The 24,844-nt window shown below is 38.4% G+C and overlaps 1 protein-coding gene across 4 annotated transcripts in view; it reads right to left on the bottom strand.

Annotated features, from left to right (window-relative positions):
• Window positions 1-24,844, bottom strand: part of LOC121296858 (mineralocorticoid receptor-like) — a 114,494-nt gene that overhangs the window by 8,952 nt on the left and 80,698 nt on the right. For all 4 annotated transcript variants that reach the window (XM_041222738.1, XM_041222729.1, XM_041222754.1 and 1 more), the window contains 4 exons: window positions 16,072-16,188; window positions 11,207-11,524; window positions 10,371-10,515; window positions 6,031-6,161 (listed from right to left, as the gene is read on the bottom strand). In XM_041222738.1, the coding sequence (XP_041078672.1) occupies window positions 6,031-6,161; window positions 10,371-10,515; window positions 11,207-11,524; window positions 16,072-16,188 (711 nt within the window). The remainder of the gene's footprint in view (window positions 1-6,030; window positions 6,162-10,370; window positions 10,516-11,206; window positions 11,525-16,071; window positions 16,189-24,844) is intronic.

Raw genomic sequence — 24,844 nt, 5'->3', positions numbered from 1 at the left:
CCGGGTACGAACAACAAATGAGTTGTTTAATCTAATCTTTTTTTTTTTAAATCTCGTTTTAGGTAAATGTGTCATTTAAATTAGAAATAACCTTCCTTCATAGAGCTTTACCATGCTTTTGTTCTCTGAACTGCAACATGCTTTTATCACGGTTTAGCTTTACTTACTAACTTTATTTATAACTTATAATTTACTTATATTTTACTGTGGCACGCCACAGTAAATCTTACAATGGTACCATTTCACCTTAAAATAAAAGTGCCTTTGCATTAATGCTGAGGACAAAGCTTAATTCTGCTGGTCAAGACATTGTAATCAAGCAAAACGTGTGTTCTATTCATGTTGAAGTGGACTAATCAGTTGAAAAAACAACAACCCCCTATTCCACTGCCCAAGTGTGTAATGCAAGGCCGTCTGACATGCATCATCTCTCATAACCCCTTCAAGCCCTAACCACCAAACAGGAACACACTCTCACACCCACCAGTTAATTAACTTGTGTTACAAAACAGGAAATATGTCACCAAGACAGTAGTTGAAGTAACACACATATACCGACTTGAACAACCAAGCACTATATTGTACAGTACCATATATAATGATGACAATTAAATGAATGAGTAATACACTGTGAAACAGTAGTGTAAAGAAACACATCCTTAAAATGACTAAAAACTCTATTTTTTGTATTTATTTAATTAGTAGTTAGCTTCAGATATAGGTCCACTCTGAAATGCAATATAAACTAATATAAATAAACACTTATTAGACTAAAATATGTTATTGAATACAATAAATCACTGGTAAAATGCATCACCACATTAAGGGGGGGGAATGTAAGGATACGTGCTAAGTGATTTACTGATGCAAAACCCCCATATACTGCCGTAAATCGTGTTTAGCAGTATAAAGTCTGATTTTACTGGTCACTAAAAATGCGGCATATGTAAACAATGGTGTTCACCTGGTGTTCTGCACTTTGCCATCATTAATCCATTAAAATTATACTGAAACGCATTCAAATGATGAAAAGACCATGGAATTGGGTGGGATCTGGACAGTAAACGGACGCTGACATTATTGCTCACCCTCCAAAATCTTTACACCTTTTCTTACAAGGTGCAAACCATTGTAGAAGCGAGTAACTAAATGCTGTATAAAAGCATACACCTGCAGAGACCTGTCATTGGCTTCAGGGTGGCTGCTGTGGTGCACTTCCTGATGTGGCGACACTTGGCTCTTGTTGAGGAGAGGCAGGAACACGTTCAGAGAAGGGCAAGACAAAGAAGACCCTGCATATTCAATCCCACTTTGTTTGGGATGCCGGAGGATGCGGTGCTAAAGTGTCTCACTCCGCAGGTCATCCTGGATCTAATACCTGAATTGAGGGATGAGCTAGACCCCAGGGTCAATCTAGGGACTGCTATCCCTGCACATGTGAAACTGTGGTGTTCTTTGCACTACTTAGCCTCTGCTTACTTCAGAGCACAGTTGGAATGTCTGCAGGGATAACCCAATCCACCTTTTCCAAAGTGCCGGGCAAATTTCTGGATGTCATGCTGAAAAGGGCAGGCCAAGACATATAATTTCGTAAGGATACCAGCATAACTGATGTTGGCTGAAGCTTTTCCAAACAACTGTTTCATGCTGTGAGACCTCATCCATAAGGACTCTCAGTTTCTTCTCAGAAAACATATCTTTTTTTTCTGTGCGTCAAGAGGACTGCCTCTGACATACTTTTTTTGCTTTGTATTTTTGTGCTCCACAAACGTGGTACAGTGATTACTGCTATCTGTACTCCCAACTCTGCAGTGTGGCCACTGACCAGACCCACGCACTGAGATCCTTTTGAGATCCTCATTATCATAACTGCGGATCATCATTTGTGCTTGTTGAGTAATTTGCATTGCTCTTAAGCTTACATAGGGCGCAATGCAAACTAATTGCCTGGCCGCAATGCAATTTGAATTTTGCATCTGCAATTATTTGCACTGCACCTATACTTAATCAGCTCCTAAATGTGTTGCTACCCTAAGATTTAGTTAATTAGATTTTTGGATTGCAACTGTGTATAAAACGATTTAATTTGTAGAAGGGGACATTCGTTTCCATGGTGACATTTTTGGAGCTGAGGAGCACTATGTTTATGTAATTTTATAAGTAACCATGCTAGCATGTTCAGTCAAATTGTAGTTTCCCTGCATAGTTCAGCTAATTCAGCACAAGAGGGTTACAGAACACCCAGATAAGTTTACATATCACAGTGATATATATTTTCAATATAAATCATGATGGTTTTGATATTTTCACTCACACACCCTGGGTCATGATTCAGCTGCAGAATACTTATTTGTTATAAATGGTCTTAGTCAAACTTGCATCTTACTTATACCTTCCTCTACTCTTTATTTTGCTCTTACTTAAATTTTATCTTATTGTACTTTCATAACCGAATTATGATATTCTGTAATGTTGTATTTTATAATGCGATACCTTGTACTGTCACATTTTGTAACAATTGTAAATCACCCTGGATAAGGATGTCTGCTAACAAACAAAAAAACAAACAAACAAACAAACAAACAAACAAACAAACAAACAACAACAACAACAACAATAATAATATCAACAGGATGTCAAAATGTGGTTTCTGCTAGTGCTTTCAAAAATGACACATAAACAACGTAGAGATATGTATTTATCCTTAACAAACAAATATTTCAAAACTGTCTGTTGCACCAGTTTACTAAAATGCACTCAGTTTTAGCTGCAATTGTTTCATACAACTATGATCTCCCAAACAATTAACAACCAATACGAACCAGATTTTCAAATCTTAAGTGGATAGTCTTTGTTTTTAAAATTCAGAATGCTGTGCTCTGCAAAATGTTGAATGCTCTGCTTTTCTCAGTGAAGTTATTTCACTCCTGAGCTTTGTTGTCAGAGATTTACTCAATGGAAGCTACAGAGATTTGAAAACCAGGCCCTGCGTGTGCAGCTGGAACTGGAAAAGCATAAACTGTACTATACTCATTTGTTTGTTTGATTGAAACCAGATATCATTTAAAATAACATGGGATAGTATCCTTTTGTATCCCATGATTCCTTTCAAGACAACCTGTTAAACATATGTCACCCGTCTTAGGGTAATCTCTGGCATCTTATTGCTGTAGACTGTTAATAGTTTATTTTTCTTTAAGTGTTTATTTGTGCACCCCCTCCACCCTTCAAAACTAAAACCTCAATTCGAAGGAAGTCAAGCAAAACACCAGCTTTTGGAGATGTGCCCAGATCTTGATTTGACATATTAAATACAGTAAGGCCCTTTGGAATGGCTCCAGGTCCATGGATCGAGCAACAACTAAAACAAGGCAGATGCATTATGTGGCTTCCTCCATGTGTAACTGAAGCAGAACTCCTCTGATGTGAGGAGAATGAGGGGTTCTGAGCACAGCGACTGTCACATTTGCAGACTTTCATTATTAATATTTTTTTAATTGAAGCATTGCTGTAAACGGACAAAAAGAAACTTATCATAAAAGTGGATATGACTATATCATTCTCTACAGCCAGTTTACAATGCATTTATGCGCTAACATAAATACTTTCCTGGTATTTCAGCACAACATAAAACTATTTTTTTTTTTGGAAAAAATGACATTTGTTTTGCTTCACAGGGAATTAGCTGAGAAACAGATCATAGCTTACCTATGAATGGTAATGATAAAAGTAAATATACAATCATGCTAGCAGGGGATTTTTTTTTTTTTATAATCAGTCGGCTTCCATAACTCAAACCATTACATATTATTATTATTATTATTATTATTATTATTATTATTATTATTATTATTATTATTATTATTTGATAGTGAAACATTCTTTGAGTATGCATGTAAAATCCCTTTTGCATTGTTGGCTGATGAAGTTCTGACTGGAGGCTGTACAATTCCCTTGGTATTTAATGAACAGTGCTCTGAGATCTTTGACTGCTTCTGAAAGCATCTCAAACTCTGTGCAGAGATTCATAAATGGGAATGAGTCCAGAATTTTGTTCATTGTCTGAATTTGTGACCTTCTTTGTTAGAGGTGAGAGCCTGACATGCTGAGTAACCAAAAGCCCTTATTATATTGAACTGCATTAGTCAGCTTATTATGACTTATTATAGACTTTGAGTATTCAGCGGAACAAAGGTCTCCAGGATGTAATGTGGAATAGGAAAAAAAAAAATTACAATCCGGGAGACACTGTAAAACAAATAGTGACAATGCCATAAGCCTGCTAAGATATTTGTTCCTTTTGGAAAGATAGACATATGAAGGAGAAGAGAGACCGTGTATGGTCATGCAATGTTAGTGAGTGAGATCATGAATACTAAGAGTTAAGGTGCAGAGTTACTGTAGGTGGGCACCATGACTAGTGAGTTTATATCACGACTATTATCTCTGAGGTCAAAATCTATCTAAGCCTTAATCATTTAGGCACTTTCATTTGCAGACATTGAAATGCATGAAGTTTCTGATCTCTCAAAAAAACTGAATCACAACTCTATTTGAAAAGCTATTTCTTAGGTTTTTTTTATGCATTTCAGTACGATTAACATCCACAAATCTGCAACATGACTGGACGTGTAACATGAATGGTATAAAGTCCCATCATTGTCACGGTATTGTCATGAATGTATATTATATTTCATATTAATAATATTATTATTATTAATATTATTATATTATATATTATTATTTATAATAATAATAATAATAATAATAATAATAATAATAATAATAATAATAATAATAATAGGGGAAGTTGGCAGGTTAATGTTCCTGCAGGTAGGGGTGGGGGCCAGAGGTGAAAGTAACTTTAATTTTTTTATCGAGTCATCGTACACCCCTCCATTGAAGTATTGCACTGGTTTTTAATAGCATGCTTTAGATTCTTACATATTCCATACCTGCCAAGCCACCTGATTTAGAGTCTCTCTTCTCTCGATGAGACTCAAGAAACACACTGTATTGTAGATTGACAATTGTAATGTATTATTACCTTAAGTCAATGTTCTCTAACAAGCCGCCCCCCCCCCCCCGCTTGCTATCTCGCTTGCTTTACAGGGAAAACAGTAAAAATATATAAATAAAAAAGGAATGTATATATCTTATTTCTGCAACCGTCACTGCAAAAAAATAAATTAAATAAGTGGTTTGTAGCGCACAGGTGTAGAGGTGACGCAGTGCTTAATAACAACAGTCCAACAACAGTTCCAATGGTGAAAACAAAGCTTTATTTATTGCTTTAAAATGTTTTATCATTAAAAACATGTTGTTGTTATTTACAGAAATTAATGTTTATATTGAAGCTTGTTGTGTTCTACTCATTCAATCCAACCAAGTACTGTAAGAATTTGCTTGTATCGTTTAAGAAGTTTTTCAAATCAAGTAAACTTATTTATGTATAAAAAACAACAATCGAGTGGCCGTCCTTTTGCAGCCAGTGCCATCTGGTAGGTAGCTGAAATCGTAACGTAATAAAATGTACAAACATCGCTGGCAGCAGACTGTCTGTCTTGAATGCACGCAAGAACTTGCAGAATGGATAAAACGGTGTTACGAATTGTAAGAAACCACACTTGAGAGCAAAACATTTTATGAGATTTTTAACTTTCATAACTGAAGCGGTGCCACTACTCTCCTTGTTATGAGGATCTTAACAACACCCAAAATAAACTCCGCTCCCGTCTAAAGGCTGTCTGGATTGGGAGCAGTGGACATTTTCACATGAAATGCGGGTTTCCATGTGAAAATTGGTGTGGATTTCCTGTGTTTTACGTCATGCTCATGAGTAAGTGAGGTTTACCCTATCCCTCTCTGTGGCCGTTATTTTCAGCCACAAACCTGATCCTCTAAAAGCTGTTTTCCCAAAGGTGCGTATCACCACTTCACGAGTGAATAACCACACAGGGAAACCCCAATAAGGGGTATGAAATCTCAATATCTTTAACCGCAAACCAGTTTCAAACAGATAGTACTCACCCGTACTTAACAGCAACAGTACTTTCATGGCAAGAAACTCTTCATGGGTAAGCTGCAACCGCACAAACTCCTGGCTCACCTGCCGCATCCCCTGGCACAAACCGTACATTGCTGACTGCTGCATCCGCTCCCTGGTAGGAAGGAAAAGATGGGGACAGGATCATTAAGGGTCTATACCAGGTTCAGGAAGTAAAATATCTGCCTCCAGATGTTTACATCCTGTCTCTCTCTCTCTCTCCCCTACATCACTCTCCTCTCATATTCTCTCTCAAACTGGCACATTCGCTGCAATTCTCACATACTGTTAATTTAGAATACTACTGCTGTATAAAAAAAAAAATGTGGTCAACTACGAGCTTTCTAATTTACATGTACTGTTTTTCAAATAAACCCCCTCCTGCAACCAACATATTACTTTCTGGACACAATGGCTTTGTTTTTTAGCCTGTCAGAGCATTCCGCTTTTAACAGAATGCAGACTACCGTGAAGAATGCTGCTGTATAAATTAACATGACTTAAATGTTTCTATTTACTTGGTGGCGTCAGATATAATTTAAAGTCATTTATTTTCAATTAAGACTGAACCAACTTGAAGCATTAAATTACAATACCACTTTAAACATCTACGGACATGTAATGAATGATATGTGATTTCCAAAGACAACATTATTATTTTTTTGTGTTACACAGTATATGTTACCTTCTGCATTTAACATAACCTTGTAATACATATTTTCTAATGACTGCAATTATGAAAAGCCTACATATTAACAGGGGCTGATTACAGGACTACATGATCAATCAGTTATATTTATCAACATTACATAGAATAACTATTTTTACTGCTAAGAAACAAAGTGAATACTATATCCGAGTAATCAGGCCCAGATGCAGGGTTTCTGCTCTTACTCATTCTCGATTGATTAGCTCAACACACAACATGACTCACGAAACACCACATTACTGAACTATTTTGCTACATAACTTGAGCTTGCAACGCAGAAGAAAAAAAAACATAAAAATAGTGCACAGCTCACTGGAAATCTGGAAAACAGATGCTGTGAAGTCAGAGGAATAAATACGTATGACCCCTGGCTTCATAACCTCACAAATTTAACCATAAATTGGTCATATACAAGCCAATGGCTGGACTTAAAAGCATTCAAACTCACATCTAAAACCACAGGCCACACCATTACATCAGCAGAAATGAGAAAAATCTTGTTACTCTGTTACTGTAAACAGCTGGTCCCAGAGCTCTGTGTTTGTAGCCTTACAACAGAAAGTTAATACTGCGCTAAGCTTAATTAGAAAGAACAGGCAGTCTATAAACAAATGTGCAAGGCATACATTAATCATCCTGTTCATCAGTTATGCTACATATGCTAAGAATTCAATATGAAGTTGCAGCACAGTATATATAATGTACGGCATATATAACTGGCCGTCTGTGCTTTTGTATGTACCACAAAGACAGACACATTTTAAAGAGGTACTTTATAACGGTAATTTTCCCTGATATTAATGTCTTACCTGTTTAATATCCAACTATGTGTGTTCCGTATGATTGTCCATCATTGCTTCTAATTACTCACTATTTTGCTTCTCAAAAAAAATTCTCAGGGTTGTACAAATCTGTACAAGCCCTGCACAGTATTTATTTTTAGAACAGGGTTTCTCCCTCCGCCCCTGTACCGTGTTAGGTAGCAGCTTGTCCTCTGCCAGGAGTAATTAAATAAACTTGTGCAGATTGTGGCAGAGGGGTAATAGAATAATTACTAACTAGTTAAACCCCTCGGCCGTGGTATAAAAAGCCTGCTACGCTATTGGTTCCGGGTGGGGTGTTCAAGAAGCGGAAAGAGAGCAAGGAGAGATTAATTTACAAACTAAAACATATAGGAACAGTGAAGGCGATTGCCCAGCCTGACCTATTTGTGTTCATTATTTGTTTTGTTCAACTATTTATTTTGTGATCTGTGAGTGTCTTTTTATTCATTTAAATATTTTATTTATTTTTATTCTTTAATAAAGCGGCACACCACACGTCTTTTCACTGCAGTCCTTCCTGGTTTGTTGTTGTTCTGCCTTCTGGCCTGACGTCACCGCAACGCCATTTCCTGTCACACGTGGTGGCAATGGTGGGATCACCAGGGCCTCCTGGACGAAGGCCAGAAGAGGTATTGCAGTTTTTTTTTTTTCTTTTGTTTATATAATCTTTTTGGAGGATTACACTATGTAACACAATTTTTGTTCCTGGGTAGTAAGTGTTATTTCCTAATTGCTTATGCCTCAAAAGTACAGAAAATGGCTATTATTCCCCACAAACTTTGCTTTTGTGACCAGGACAGTGATATTTCAAAATATCACTATTTCCAATGGGAAAACGGGCAAATGTGTGTCTTTTCGTTCGCATAAAGTCAGAAAAAAACAACATATGAATCCAAATTAACATGTATTTATACTAAAGTAATACAAAAATGACTACAAAAGATTTAGAAGTGAGTAGTTTTTCGAGATTTACGATTATACTGTATTTACAGTATAATCCACAGTATAAGCAAGACATACTGCTGCTGCATCTGTGGGGAGTGGGGGCATTTCCCAGTTAATTGCCCCCTCCCCAAAGAAGAGTGGTCTTACAGCTGCAGGAGAGGGGACACGCACCTGGAGTGGGAGAAGTGAGTGCGTCCACAGCCCAAGAGGGAGGAACCCGAATGTCCTGCGCCTGAGTGGGAGGAGCCCGAACGTCCTGCGCCTGAGTGGGAGGAGCCCGAAAGTCCTGCGCCTGAGTGGGAGGAGCCCGAACGTCCGGCGCCTGAGTGGGAGGAGCACGAACGTCCGGAACCTGAGTGGGAGGAGCCTGAACGTCCACAGCCCAAGAGGGGGGAGTCAGTGAGTCCACACCCCAAGAGGAGGGAGTCGGTGCGTCCATAGCCCAAGAGGGGGGAGTCGGTTCATCCACAACCCAAGAGGGGGAAGGCCGAACGTCCACAGCCCAGGTACCCGCTAGCAGAGGTAGAATGCTTGCTGGTTCCACCTCCACCTCTGTGGGAGGACTGCATGCTGCTTCCACCTCCACCAGCAGACTACCTGCTGGTTCCACCTCCACCGCCATGGGAAGACTGCTTGTCACTCCCACCTCCACCTGCAGAGAGAGAATACCTGCTGGTTCTACCTCCACCGTTGTGGAAGACTGCCTGCCACCTCCACCAGCAGAAGGAGAATACCAGCTGGTCCCACCTCCACCTCCATGAGAGGACTATGTGCTGGTCCCACCTCCACCAGCAGATAGACAGTACCTGCTGGTTCCGCCTCCACCCCCGTGGGAGGACTGCGTGCCACTCCCACCTCCACCAGCAGAGGGAGAATACCTGATAGTGGCACCTCCACCACCGTGGGAGGACTACTTGCCGCTCCCACCTCCACCGGCAGAGGGAGCATGCTTGCTGGTTCCCCATGGCAGCCAGAAGGGGAGGAGCCCCTGCCGCCTTCACTGCTAGAAGGGGAGGAGCCCCTGCCGCCTTTGCCAGGAGCAGAGCAGCAGGAGACGCCTCTGTCTCCACCACCACCACCCAAGAGAGAGGAACAGGAGCTGTTGCATAAGTTGTTGAGGGTAGCACGGGGGAGGGTCCCGCTAACCGTTAGCAGGCATTCGAGTCTCAATGTTTACCCTTGAAACTCAGGGTTTTTCACAATTCTGAGGGATCCACATCTGTGAAATGGATTCTTACAGGTTTTGTTGTCTACCCGGTTTCAGTTTTAAAAGTGCAGGCCAAATGACTAGCTGATCTAGCTATAGCGTGATTTGTCAGCACTGATCTAGCTATAACGTGATTTGTCAGTGCTGATCTAGCTATAGCGTGATTTTTCAGCGCTGATCTAGATATAATGTGATTTGTCATCGCTGATCTAGCTATAGTGTGATTTGTCATCGCTGATCTAGCTACAGCATGATTTGTCAGTGCTGATCTAGCTATAATGTGATTTGTCAGTGCTGATCTAGCTATAGCGTAATTTGTCAAGAGCAGTAATAGGATAAGAATTGCTATTTTCATTTAATGTAAAAAGAATATATATATATTTTTTTTTTTTAATGTAGTGTCTTTTTGTTTTATTAAATATTAAATAAATAAAGTCTTAATATATTTGAGTTATTCTCCAATTCTCATGTGTAAATCCAGGTTTAAGGTTTTTCATTAATCCCAAGGTTTTTCAGTAGGGGTCTCACTAGTGTGAACCCTTAGAGGTTGACATGTCTGCATTAGCTTGGACAGGCATTAGCATTTGTATTTCAGTCATAACAGTTGAGAAACTGTAATGTAATGAAAAGAGAGCTTACTCATTGAAGACAAGGTCGGGTGCAAAATACAACATCTGAGCGCTGGTATGTTTGTATGATCTCCAGCTGAGACAGAATGATGAAAGACACATCCAAGAGTACTGAATGAGGGTGACTTGGTCTTCAATCGGCAAGCTTCTGAATCCTGAAGAAATAATAATAATAATAACAACAATCAGAACAACAACAACTGCAGTTTAACCCACTGAAAGTGCAAAACATTCATTACAGCTGTGTAGTTAGAATGCAGAATAGTCAAACTAAAACCAAAAATTATAGCACTTTAACTGTATGAAGTGTACAGCTGTTATGATGTTAAACTGTAAATAGATAAACACTCACCTGTTGAATTCCTTAAAGCAGACACTCGGTAACTATCAAGTTCTGTATATGTGATACTGTATATTGAACTTATCAGTATTATTTTGTTCACAATATTTCAGAGTGGAGACACAAAATGGTCAGTTACAGTACTCGATTTAGTATAGCACATAGAGGTGCTTATTATACAAGATATATAACCCAATCATGCTGGTTATACACAGGATACATGTTAAAGTAAAAACAAAATTATGGTAGTTGTACTGCAACTAAATGCAGGGACTGTATCAAAGCAACATTATTCATTTTTAAACCAGTCAAAAAAAAAAAAAATCCAGTATTGCAGGTCCACAGAACTAATGGGCGTGCACTTGCTGACATTATCCAGATGCTCTTTATATCATCTGTATTAAAAAAAGAGGATCTCTTTTAAAACAACTCTTTCCAATGTGCTTCATTTAGGAATAGCACATAGACCCGTTAAATTATCCTTACAGAAAGATAACAAATCTCACCTGGAAGTACTTTTGCCCATTTGACGACTCTTATCATCTGCTTCCCGGCCAGCTGGTTGAGGCTGGAGAGCAGGTGGTCTGTTGTGTCAGGATGCGTGCTGTCGTAGCCTGCATACACGACTTCTGGTTCAATGATTTCTAGGACACTGATGATGGATGGCGCAAGGTATGGTGTCATGCCAGGAACGTGTGGGACGAGGGTGGTGCTGGTGCTTAACTCCTTCTCTGTAGTCAAGTACGTCTGGCCTTCCTTTGGGCTCCGTAGCTGCTGCTCTTCGTTTACCCCTTTTAATTGCCCCAACTTCTTTGACTTCCGGGCTGAAAGAATTAATACAATCTTACTTGAGTCAATTGTAAATAAGACACTGAAACTCAAACCAAAGCCAACACTGTCTATCGTGAAACACACATTCAAAAGTGAATGAAGATTGACAGTAAAATTATAATTCCACATTAAACCAGCTTGCAGTTTATGGAACAGTTTTCTTAATTATGTAGGAGACCCAGCAAAAAGTAATTATGACATTATGAAAGATCATAGTGGGGAAAAAAAAAAAAACTTTTTGCTGATGTATTAAAAATAGAATTGCTAAGGGAAGCATTTATCGGAAAAGCAAGGTGCAAAAAACAGATTAAACTTTTTTTAATATATATTATTTATGCGTGAACCCCTTTCTAAACGTAAACTTTCTATAGAAACCTGCAGTTGACCAAATCAATTTCTGAACAGCGTAAGTCAAGCACATTACTGTTTGCATATAACTAAAATAATGAAGTCCCCAGTCAGTCTCTGAAATGCTGAGTAATAAACAGTCCTGCTGCTTCTGTGATAAATTAGCACACATGCTTTCTCGATTGGCAAGGCAATCTCGTCCATCTACGCAGAAGGCACCACAGACAGAAGAGTGCAAACAGGACTAAAACCAAGCAAGGAGCTGTATAAGATTGATAACAGCTTCACAAAAAGACTGTTCAGTACAGCTGGAAGGAGGTGATCAGTTTGTCCTTATCAATACTGTCCTGGAAGTTTGATAGAAATACCCCATTCAGTACTTCAGCATAACAATATATTAAGTCAGGAGGGAAAACTGAAAAAAAAACTGTGTATTTTTAAACCTCTCTTAAAAATACTGAGACTTGATAACACAAGGTTAATGTTTTAAAAACTCATCACTAAAAGTGTGCCGGGATGCACTTATTAACAACACCACAACAACAAATGACCAGCAGAGGCCAGATTTTGTGGGCTACTTTGTTGTGCCCTAAGAAGTTAATTGCTGTCAGGTAGAAGGCAGTCTGTGTGGTTAGAAATATAACCTGTAAACCAAACAATAGGCTTAGCAGCTGACTTGACTCTGACCAGAGAAGCAGCCTTCACACCAAACAAAAATGCAATGAAAGTTATAGGTACCATTCTACTTATCCGACTCTGGGCCCAGAAATATTAATAATATTCAACTTTTATTTTAAAATGACTCACATACGCTTGCACAGTAATGAAACATTTTAAGAAATATTTACAAACGCACCAAAATGAAACTGTAATTTATTCATTTTATTACATGAAAAAAATTACCAATGTATAATTAAAGTGTACTCAATTCTTGCCAACATTTAAAAAATACTAACTGATTTTCAAAAATTGCTTTATGAGCCAGCGCTCTGTTTGTAAATCAATCCATACCCAGAGAAAACCCTTTGAGACCATTGATGTCATTAAGGCTCTCACACACCAGACGCAACATGATTTTTACTGGAGCGACACAACAAATTTGCTGTGAAAACACTGTGCACACCAGAAGCAATCACAGACACAATGCGACAGCTGAAAATTTGCCAAATCTTTCAGAAAGTGTGCTTACTAACAAACAAACGCAATAGAAAATGGCTTATTATTATTAGCCTAATGATAATGGCAATATATTAGGCGATATTCATTTAATGATGTATGAAATTATCATAACCAGACACGCCCAGATCATTGGAAAGCGACTCCCACATTACATTTACGCTTCACTGTTTTTATAATTGCTTTCACTCTTGTCAAAAAGGTCAGAAAAAATAAATACTGCCAGTATGATCGTCTCCATTTTTAGTGAATGTGAAACATGCCTTGATTCCAAACCACATGACATGAAGCTGTTCTCTGATTGCTTAGTTGTGTAGTTGTCGCGGGACAAATTCGCAAAAATAGGACCAGGTTCGCTCGCGTTGGAATTTGTGTTGCGGCAACGCCACTTGTCGTTCCACTTTGGTGTCAAGGGCGCTATTAAAGCATAGGTTTTATTGACTTTCTTGCGTCACTTTGTCATATCGCTCTTGTGTCGCGTCTGGAGTGCAAGAGCCTTTACAAGGGTGTCCTGCGAGACAGCAACAGAGCAAGCCCTCGTTTCAAACTAAATTTACCAACACATTTTGAGTTAAAAACACGTACAGCAAAGTATTAGGTAATGCCTTAGTTTTGTCTTAAAATGTGATACTGGGTGATCATGTTTTTCTTTACTGAAAAATCATTCCAATCTCCTTGGTAAACTAGACTTCTAAGCACAGAGAGTGCATGCTTAACGGAATGTCTGCATTCCACTCCAAATCACATTTTTGTCTCTTATTTAATTTAACTCAAGGTCAAAACAAATGGTGGCAGTTTAATCAGATAAAGTAGAAAGCCTCTGTGGTAAACATACATAAACCGCACATCTACAAAAAACTGCATTAAGAGCTCACAACATTAACACATAGGCTACATTCAAGCTGACATTTAATATTAGCATTCTCACTTCTAAGAACTTCAAGCTTTTTTCTCCACACTGTAATATGCAACTACTCATGATCATGCTGAAATGTAGAGGAAATCGGACATGCATTAAATGTCATAATTTAATCTGTTACCCTGGAGACAAATGCGACAATCTGCTGCAGCCCCCAGACTGTGAATGGAAAAATCACAGCCTTTTATTCAATTTTATATATTTGTACAGAGCTTAAAGGCTTGATTTTATTAATTTAACTTCATAATTAGTTTTCCTCATTGTTCTTTGTATTATTTTGCAGGCAAGTAAATATACAGTGAATTTCAAATCACACAGGGAATGCAATATTTAACACACTTAACATTGACCCCTTCCCTGAGATCTCTTAAGTAGGAGGCAACCCCTGTGAAATAAACAATTACAAACAGCACTCACATATCTGACCAATTACAATTTTGACTTCAGTGACAGTTAAATGTGTGTGACGCATATCTGATTATTACATTTTGGCCCCTTCCAAACCTTTTTTTCAGGGAACACAAAAAAGATACAATATCAAAATACATAGCTGAAAGGATTGTGTTTTAAAATAAGTAGGCTTCCTTTTAGACGTACTGTATTGGTTTTGTTGCTACAGTACTTCATTATCAACAGAAGAAGTACTTTAATTCAGAACGATATGATTCTGAAAATATCTCTTGCCAAAAGAGACGATACATGGACTGTAATACAATACATAAGTTTAAATCCAGTATGTAATGTAGCAGTATGTAAAATTCACAGTTAATGACCCAACAGCAAAATTAAATCAAAATGTTACTGAGGCACTGTGGCAATGTGCCCCGCCCCTGTGTATTTGTGTGTTATATATTGCGTGTAGTGTGATAAATGGGTCTGTGTACCATGAGTGACTTAAAATGTATAGTTGTATTTAGGCACTAGGATTGCACATGAATCCAGTTGCAGATTAAAAAGTATATAGTGTGTGTTCACAGGAGTGCACTAATTTAATTCACGTGCAGTTGTACCAAGATTCCAATTGAATGATTGATTAGCAATCGAGTCTCGGTACAGCTGCATAAAAGCAGCATGTTTTCACTCACTCGGGGTTGTGTGCTCATGAGTGGAGAACAGGTGTGGAGAGGAGAGAATTAAAAACAAAGAAAGAAAAGTAAATATAACGAGTGCCGGAAGCACCAGAACCGTACCTGTTTTGTATTCAGCGTTTGTCCACCCTGTTTGTTAGTGTCTATTCATTTTGTTTGTGTGTTTAATTTGGCCTCAAGTGCCGTGTGCTGTTTTTTTGTTACAACCTTTTATTTTCAGTTTTTTCATTTATTAAATGCTGAGCACAAGCAAGCGCTCAGCTTCACCAAACTCCACGTCTGTCCATTCTGTGTTGGTCCCTGTTTCTGGTCTGACGTCACCCACTACAGCCACCTTTGTGACAGGCACAGAAAAAGTGAATCCTGGGTATAAATCACCCTCCCGACCTGTGAGGGCACTTTGTAAAGGGAATAATGTGCCCTGGACTGGATGGGTTGGCAATTAAATCCAGGAGAAGTTGGAAGTCGGCCATCTAGAAAGGGGGCGGGGCCATAATGTAACAAGTAATTGCCTCTTGTTATGGTTACGGAAGGACTGCTGATGGAGTAAAAAAGAACCATGTTTTGTCTGTCTTAATAATAGTACTGTTTGTCATTATTAGACTGCTAAATACCCAGGAGCTGTCACACTGAAGCCAGCACTAAACCCAGACTGCATTTCACCACTGTTCACCCTAAGGTATATTTCACCACTTGCACGAAGAGCACTCACTTTGTTTCAGTGATCCTGTCTGTGTTGCGTATGCTTCATTATTGTTTGTTGTTTCAGGGCTGAAATAACGGTTGCAAACCGAGGGCGGAACAGCATATATATAATTTTTAAGTAAGTTATTACACAGGGGTAACTGACCTTGTCCTATACACATAAAGCAGCTGGGATTGCTGTCATGCACTCTATATTCAGATTAGATTAGATTGTATTCAGTATTCATTAATTTAACTTTGCACTGTTATCTTGACAGAAAGGTTCCTGTCATAACTCAAGCAAACAGAAGTACACATACAGTACCTCCTAAGTTCATTCCAGCCTGGAGACACTTCCGTACCCGGCAAGCAGGGCAGTTTTTCCGACGAATCTTGTCAATAATACAGTCATTTCTTCCTGCACACAGGTAGTTGTGCTGTCCTGGGTCCAAAGCAAAAAGAAGAGTAATGTTAGCTTGACATGCAAATACATTACACCACATCAGTAATTCAGATTTAGAATATACTACAGGCTGTACAAAATTGTGCTGAACAAAATACAAAATAAAGAGAAAAATACATATAACACATCTCCTGTTCTACAACAGGCATGTGTTTTAATTATAATATGTATTTTTCATATGGGCTGCTGCTATATTAACATTTATAGTACACCTTTTTGAAAATTCTAACAGGCATTTTTTTAATAAGAAGTACTTCTTCCTAGGATTATGTAACATAGTGTATTCAAGGTAAATACGCAAGTATATTATTATTTGATGGTGACTGCATTGGGTATGTATATAAGAACAGTGTAGCTGTGTTGATAACACCCCCCCCCCACCCCCCCCACTCATTCAATTCTAAACACGGTGCAATCACAGTGCACTAGCTCTTATTTCAGGCCAATTACTTTATATTATGGCTGTCTTGCAATGCTCAGGGACAATGCTGTGCGAACTCCCACACAAATGAGAACTTTACAACCCCCTGATCGACACGGTTTTACGGCTTTTATCTGGTGAACCCAAACAGCCAGCAATGCAAAGCTTCCACAACCCCTTTATCTGACTGAAATGTGCCTCCTTTCAAGACAATGCAATTTGCTGGCAAAATAAACAAATATAACAAACTAAAGCTACAGGCTATTTGTTAGCAGCCTGGCAGTGATAGCTGCAGTAGCATCCGGAACTCACTCTATTTCTGTCAGGGTCACATGACTGTTACATAAGCCCATTTTTCTTTCTCTGAAAACCAGCAATGGCAACACAGGAAACATGGTGCTCCCCTGTATTCTGTGTAAAGTAAATGTAGATAAACAACTCCTCTCATCGTAACACTTCTATTCCCTTGAATCTGGTTAATTATTGTCAGAAACCATCATTCATTCACAGATAGCAAACTTCCTGTGTTTGTTTTTAACTTGCTTAACCCACATCTGCTTAGGTTGGCCATACCGTAGCAGTGCATATTTTCTAATTTAGATTGAACTATAAGAACACCATACAACAACAAGGGCAGCTATTAAATAACCAAGGCTTAATGCATTTTGTTGCATTCTAACAGAGTTATTATTGTTTTTCTATTTATTGCTTTATTTTTACTTTGATTCAGATGAAATTCCTTTTTCCTACCATAAATCTATACTTCACCTCCTGTTTTAAGAGGACCCTGTCTGAAATGTTATCTTGAGTTCCATTCAGCTCCTATGGAACTGTGTGGTCACAAAACAAGATGAATGGGAGGGTACTTCCAACAAACTTGCACTGTTTGTTCACACTGTAGTTCAATAGCATGGTGAGAATAATGTACAGTAAAGTAGTGATGTAAGCAGATACTTATTTATAAATATACATTTTAAAAAAGGTTCAGCAAAACTGCTTATCACACCAAGTTAAGAGGCAACACTAAAAATAAAATAAACTACCTGATTGCTTCAAGAGTTAAAATAATTATGTCATAGTGTTAAACATGTTCATTTTTACACAAGTGACATGTTTGCCATGGGCTTATCAGTTAAGTGTAAAAATGCATGGAGCACTGCGACTTGAACAGGGTATAAACAGAACTGTATACAGTATCTGAATATGTTTCAGCAACTGTTTTTTTACATTCAAATCAATTAAACAAAACAATAAAATCAAAAATAACTTTATTTTCATGGCTGAATAAAGATGAAGGCTACATTTACAACAAAAATAGAGGTAGCACACTATGATTGTCGTGCTATTATTCCTGAAAAAAAAATCCTTGATGCTGCCCTTTTTATATTGACAGTGGTGTACAACAAACTCCCAAGTGCCATGCCAGTGCGTGTCATTTTATGGTAATTAAGGAGGGGTTATGTTAATATGTCATACAGCATGCATTATAAGAATATACCAACAATTACTTGTGCAATGCTTTAAAAAGGGTGTATAGAATGATTTTAGAGTGATATTACAGAATGTTCCAAATTTACTAACCTAATCATGGCCATCTGGGTTTACAACAGCTGAAACTGGAACGTTCTATTGGGCATCTCTTTTTTTTTTATATCTCTAAGGATGGTTAAATGTAATTATTTGTTAAATGTTTCCATGCACATTCCCTCATAGCACAACAGGGATTATTTAATGTGCTGTGCTAAAGCTGTGTCAATATCCAACCGCTACCGCTACAAATTCATTCTTTTTTTTTTTTTGTTAGTTACTTAAGTTAGCATGTGCTTTGTTTTTTGGTTAATTAGATTCTTAACTGCAAATCAATTCATTTTCAAAGAAAGGCTGTAACTACTATATTATAAAGCAGTATTTTTATATTTTCAACAGTGGGAGGTATTTATATAAACTTATGTTGCATTTATAACTTAGATGTATAAACATGTACAGTGCAAACAGATGAACTTGTTCTGACATTGTCCAGACATATGTTTTGAAATTACTAAACACACTTTTCACAATTGTGGGGATGCAGTGATGTAGCTCTGTACCCTTTACCTGGTTGTGTGTGTGTTTTTTTTTTTTTTTTTAACCGAGCTTCAATAACCCTTTCACTATTTGTTTTGATGTAGTACGATAAACATTTGTTAACATGTTAACATGGGACTACAGGAGAAAAGGTGTATTTGTCTCAAACAATTGCCATTCGGCTACTCCCTCCAAGCGACCACAGTCTAGAAAATTTTGATGACATCAAAATTCTAGAAAAAGAACATTCTATTCTCTGTGCCAAAAGTCTTGGTGTAAACAAAGCTATAGTACTCAAAATGTACTCAACTATAGGAACTCAACTGCCATGATGGTGATTTATGGCTGAGTAAGACTATTTCAAAGTGTATCTGAGCTATAACCACCTACACAATTACTGCAATGTAGGTTTATTATAGATTATATTGTAACTGTAGTTTAGCAACAGCTATGATATGTTATTGTAATCTGTCGGCAGCAATCTGTTATCGTTAAACATATAAACCACACTTCATTTTAAAATTGTAGTTTATGGCTGTACCTTCTATTCAGAAAAATATTTTGGTGAGTTTAACCAGAGTGCCCTTCCAAGGGTAAACAGCTTGTTCTATAGTACAATTTTCTACATTAACCTTCAAGTTGAGCATGGATCATAGATCTACACTGAACAAAAATATAAACGCAACATGCAACAATTTCAAAGATTTTACTGAGTTATAGTTCATATAAGGAAATCAGTCAACTGAAATAAATTCATTACGCCCTAATCTATGGATTTCACATGACTGGGAACACAGATATGCATTTGTTGGTCACAGATACATTAAAAAAAAAAGGTAGGGGAGTGGATTGGAAAACCAGTCAGTATCTGGTGTGACCACCATTTGCCTCATGCAGCGTGACACATCTCCTTCGCATAGAGTTGATCAGGCTGTTGATTGTGGCCTGTGGAATGTTATCCCACTCCTCTTCAATGGCTGTGCGAAGTTGCTGGATATTGGCGGGAACTGGAACACGCTGTCGTACACGTCGATCCAGAGCATCCCAAACATGATCAATGGGTGGCATGTCTGGTAAGTATGCAGGCCGTGGAAGAACTGAGACATCTTCAGCCTCCAGGAATTGTGTACAGATCCTTGCGACATGGGGCCGTGCATTATCATGCTGAAACATTAGGTAATGTCGGCAGATGAATGGCACGACAATGGGCCTCAGGATCTCGTCACGGTATCTCTGCATTCAAATTGCCATCGATAAAATGCAATTGTGTTTGTTGCCCGTAGCTTATGCCTGCCAATACCATAACCCCACCGCCACCGTGGGGCACTCTGTTCACAATGCTGACATCAGCAAACCTCACGGCCACATGATGCCATACACACTGTACAGTTGAAACCGGGATTCATCGGTGACAAGCACACTTCTCCAGCGTGCCAGTGGCCATCGAAGGTGAGTCTTTGCCCACTGAAGTCGGTTACAACGCCGAACTGCTGTCAGGTCAAGACCCTGGTGAGGACGACAAGCACGCAGATGAGCTTTCCTGAGACGGTTTTTGACAGTTTGTTCAGAAATTCTTCGGATGTGCAAACCGTTTCATTAGCTGTCCAGGTGGCTGGTCTCAGATGATCCCGCAGATGAAGAAGCCGGATGTGGAGGTCCTGAGCTGGCATGGTTACACGTGGGTACACACACACACACACACACACACACACACATATATATATATAGACACACACACTGGACTTTATACTTTGTAAAGCTAATTTTATATAATTATTTTCAGTTTTTGGAATGCACCCTTTAAGACCATGCACCCTCCCTATACTGCTGCATTAACAGTTTTATTCATCTTGTTCTTGTAAAGGGAGTGGTTTTTATACAATAGGAAAATCGTGTTTTTCTAGCTTGGTTTCCAAAGCTAATTATTCACGTAAAAAGGATATTCTACAGTGTTCCTTTTTTACCCTAAAGTAGCCCTTGTGTTAAGAAGCTATTACCTTCTCTTGACTAAGTGCTAGTGATTGGCTGACAGGTTGTTTGACCTTGTGTTAGTGTGTTAAAGTTCTTTGAAAGGACATCATTCTAAAATGTTCATTAATAAAGGAGGATGCTGTTCATAAAGTACAAACATAAAGCTCTATGGGCCTCATTTACGAAAGGTGCACCATAATTGCAGTCAGTGTGCATGTGCAATTTTATTAATTATCGCGCAAAACAGTGGGCATATTATGACGCATGCTGACTTTATTGTGCCACCCTATGGTAATCCGAATGAATATGTGACTTGTATGGTAATGCACGATAATATATTAAAATGATATCTCTATAATGAGGTGAGCTTTATTCACACCGTATTTTCTAAAGGGCAATAATCTATGTGCACCTTAAAGTGAGTGATAATTAGTTAGTTTGGAAACCAGGCTTTAACCACTGATAGGCGCACTATTTAAACCTATTTTTCTGGGTTGAAATCTATCTGGCATTGTGGAGGGATTACTTGCATTAAAGTATTTTGTATAGAGCAGTGAAAATTACAAGTAAATAACAGGTTATATTAAGCATGAATAAACATGAATGAATGTTATAATTGTTTTTATTTTATTTTATAGTTCATTACATTGGTACAAATAATAGAGTGGTTAAATAAAACACTGGACCAAACAAGGCATTATAATTTAAAACAACCTCCTCCACTAGAATTTCGCACTCCTCTGCATGCAGTTTTAGTTTGCGTTGCCTCTGCCTGTCCCCTGCTGAGTGCTGTGTCTGTTGATCATTCATTCTCAGTCAATGTAAGCCACCTCTACCTTCACAATAAGCCACTGACCAAAAGATACGCCTGGACTGCTGGGTGGTCACAGTTAAGTCTTGGACATTATCGTGCTCATTAAATTATTGCTCACAATACATACAACTCTGCTAGTAAATGGGACAGTACAATTAGATTCATGATGCACATTAAGCTCACTACTTTATGTGTATGTTACAGCTACACTTACTGCCCTTTTGTAAATGAGGCCCTAAGTGTTAAGTAATATAGATACAACACTATATATAATTCATAATTGGGTTCAAGTATAATAGGTACTTAAAAATACAGAGGTTTCTTTGTTTATGAAAATCTGGGATATTTTTACCTTCTGAATTTCTTCAGCATAAAGTGGATTTGACAGGCTATTAAAAACACAATTAAAAGAATATTCATTCCGTCTGCCTTGATTGCTTTCTTGGCACTCGGCTGAAATGAAATAGTTCTTGGAATGACAAATCCCCTAATAATATACTTCTTTAAAAAAATGAAGCATTCTTCCACACTGCAGTTACAGAACAAAGACATTTTGTTTAAAAAGATTGTCTAGGTGGCAAAAAAAGATGACAGATACACAAAACATTTGCCCCTGAAGCACCTGTTAACACACAGCCATGCAAGGTTACTGAAACTGAAGTTCATGATGAAAGAGTACTGTTCAGCAAATCTTTCCCTATCTCAGGCATCGAAAAACAGCAGACGGTTGCTATTCAGTTACTACAACACAGAACACCGTCATTTCGGGAATGTCATCTCCCAGGTTTAGCAGCAAAAATACAAGGTACCCACCCCTTCTGAGCTGATGCAAAAAGATGTTTAAAAACTTGTCTTTACCTTAAGTGGCCTTTACTTTATCTGCTGTGAGCTAAAACTGTAAAAGAGGAGAGAAGCAGGTGGAAGTACATTCAAGCTGTCTATAGCTCTATTGAAACATTCAGTATAGATTCGGCTTGGATGCTGTCAACTGATTTATGCTATAAACTCTGTTCAGTTATAACCAAGTAGATTTAAATGATTTGTAGCAAATTAATACCTGTGTAACAAAATATGATGTTTTATGTGGAAGGTGCAGTGGTGAGATAGTAATAAGCAGGGTTTCATTTGTAAATAAAAAGGTATAAGATCTTATAATTAGAATAAAAAATAATATGCACAGAACAAACATTAGATAGTTGAACAGAACTAATTTGCATTTATACTGAGTCTGAGCTCATGCTTCAGCACAGCTGGACTCAGAGTCACTGGTAAGGCAAGGCAGACGGGCCCGCTTCGTCCTGCCACGGAGACATCAGCTGTTGATCAGGGTTTGTGCACAATACTCATTAAGTGTGTTCCTCTTGCGCCCCATTTTCAAATCAAGGGACTAAGGGACCACTGAGATGATTGACAGTGACCCCTAAAGCAGAACGGAGATGGAACAGACAGGAAGTAAAAAAAAAAAAAAAAAACACAAACTAGAGAAGATTTCTAAATATTATTTTTGTTAAGAAAATAAAAAATAGCGAGTGGTTTTACCAATGTTTATCCTATGTAAATTTACTTCAGTCAAACTCATATTTCTTGGGAATTCGACATTTAACAAGCTTTACCGATTACAATAAAAAAAGTAGCAAGCCTACTTATAATAAAGAGGGAGAGCATTTTTGTTTCTAGACATAATGACCTTGATTTATAGTAGCTCCCATATATACTTCAAGTTGTTCTGCTTCTGTGTTTCGTGCCTTACTGTTGTTGTTAAGTATGCTACTTTTTTGCCGTTTTGCCGTTTTGGTTGTAAAAATCTGGTAATTTTCTAACTCATCACATATCTTTCATTACAGTACACTTTTGTCATTCAATTCATGTAACAGGAAAGTGTTTTTTTATTGCACATTCACAGTATGGTGGCTCATTGAAGCCATCAGGAAAAAAATCTTTGTTATATCGAAATCACAAGATAATTTATCTCAGGATCTATGTATACCATTCCGTTATCCGAGACCACAAGATTAATTATCTCAGGATCTCGAGAAAACAGAAGTCACTACTTCTGTTTCCCTAGCTAGATACAGTGGTTTGCAGAAGTATTCACTGCCTACCAATAATGTCACATTTTGCTGAGTTACAAATAATGTGTGCACAGTTTTTCAAATTAACTTTTTTATTCAAAGCTGTAGTGGTTAAACTGAACACTGTTATATGAGGAGGAGGTTAAATGTCTGCAAAACTTGCAAAGAAAATGTACAAAATGAAATGTACTGGTTGCATAAGTATTCAGCCCCTTAAGTCAGTACTTGGTAGAAGCACCTTAGAAGCACTTTTTGCAGCAATTACTGCTAGTCTTTTTGGATAGGTCTCTACTAACTTAGCACAGTAGGATGGTGAAATTTTTGCCCATTCTTCATGGGAAAATTGCTCCAGTTCTGATAAGTTTGTTGGGGATCGTCGATTAACTGCAATCTTTAAGTCTCGCCATACATTTTCAATTGGATTCAAGTCAGGACTTTGACTGGGCCACTCAAGAACATTAATTCTCTTCTTGTTCAACCACTCTAGTGTGGCTTTGGCTTTGTGCTTCGGGTCATTGTCCTGCTGAAATGTGAATTTCCTCCCCAGTCTTGGCTGACTCAAACAGGTTTTCCTCAAGGATTCGCCTGTACTTTGCAACATCCATTCTCCCCTCTATCCTGACAAGCTTCCCAGTGCCTGCTGAAGAGAAGCATCCCCATAACATGATGCTGCCACCACCATGCTTGACAGTTGGGATGGTGTTGGCTGGGTGATGTGCAGTGTTGGGCTTGCGCCAGACTTAACGCTTGGAATTTAGTCCGAAAAGTTCAATTTTTGACTCGTCTGACCACAAAACCTTTTTCCACATATCTGCAGTATCATCTACATGCTTTTTTTTGATAACTCCATACGTGCTTTAAGATGAGGTTTTTTGAGTAATGGCTTCCTTCTTGCCACCCGTCCATACAAGCCAGCTTTGTGTAGGGACTGGCTTATCGTTGATATGTGAACACTGACTCCCATCTCAGACATAGAACTTTGCAGATCTCTCAAGGTCATTGTTGGCTTCAGCGTGACATCGTGAACAAGTTTCCTGCTTGCCCGGCTGCTCAGTTTGGGAGGGCGACCTGATCTGGGGAGTGTCTGGGTGATATGATGCATCTTCCACATCTTAATGATGGACTTCACTGTGCTGAGAGGGATAATCAGCGCCTTTGAAATGTTCTTGTACCCTTCTCCTGCTCTGTGCCTCTCTACCACTTTTTCTCTGACTTGTTTCGAAAGCTCCTAGGTCTTCATGGTTGCTTTGTTGGATCACTATGTGAGTTGCAGCTTGAATGTCTTTATATACC

Source organism: Polyodon spathula, chromosome 2 (assembly GCF_017654505.1).
Source record: "Polyodon spathula isolate WHYD16114869_AA chromosome 2, ASM1765450v1, whole genome shotgun sequence".
Lineage (NCBI taxonomy): Eukaryota > Metazoa > Chordata > Actinopteri > Acipenseriformes > Polyodontidae > Polyodon > Polyodon spathula.
Note: the sequence above shows the minus strand (reverse complement) of the source record. Positions and strands in the feature narration are given on the sequence as shown.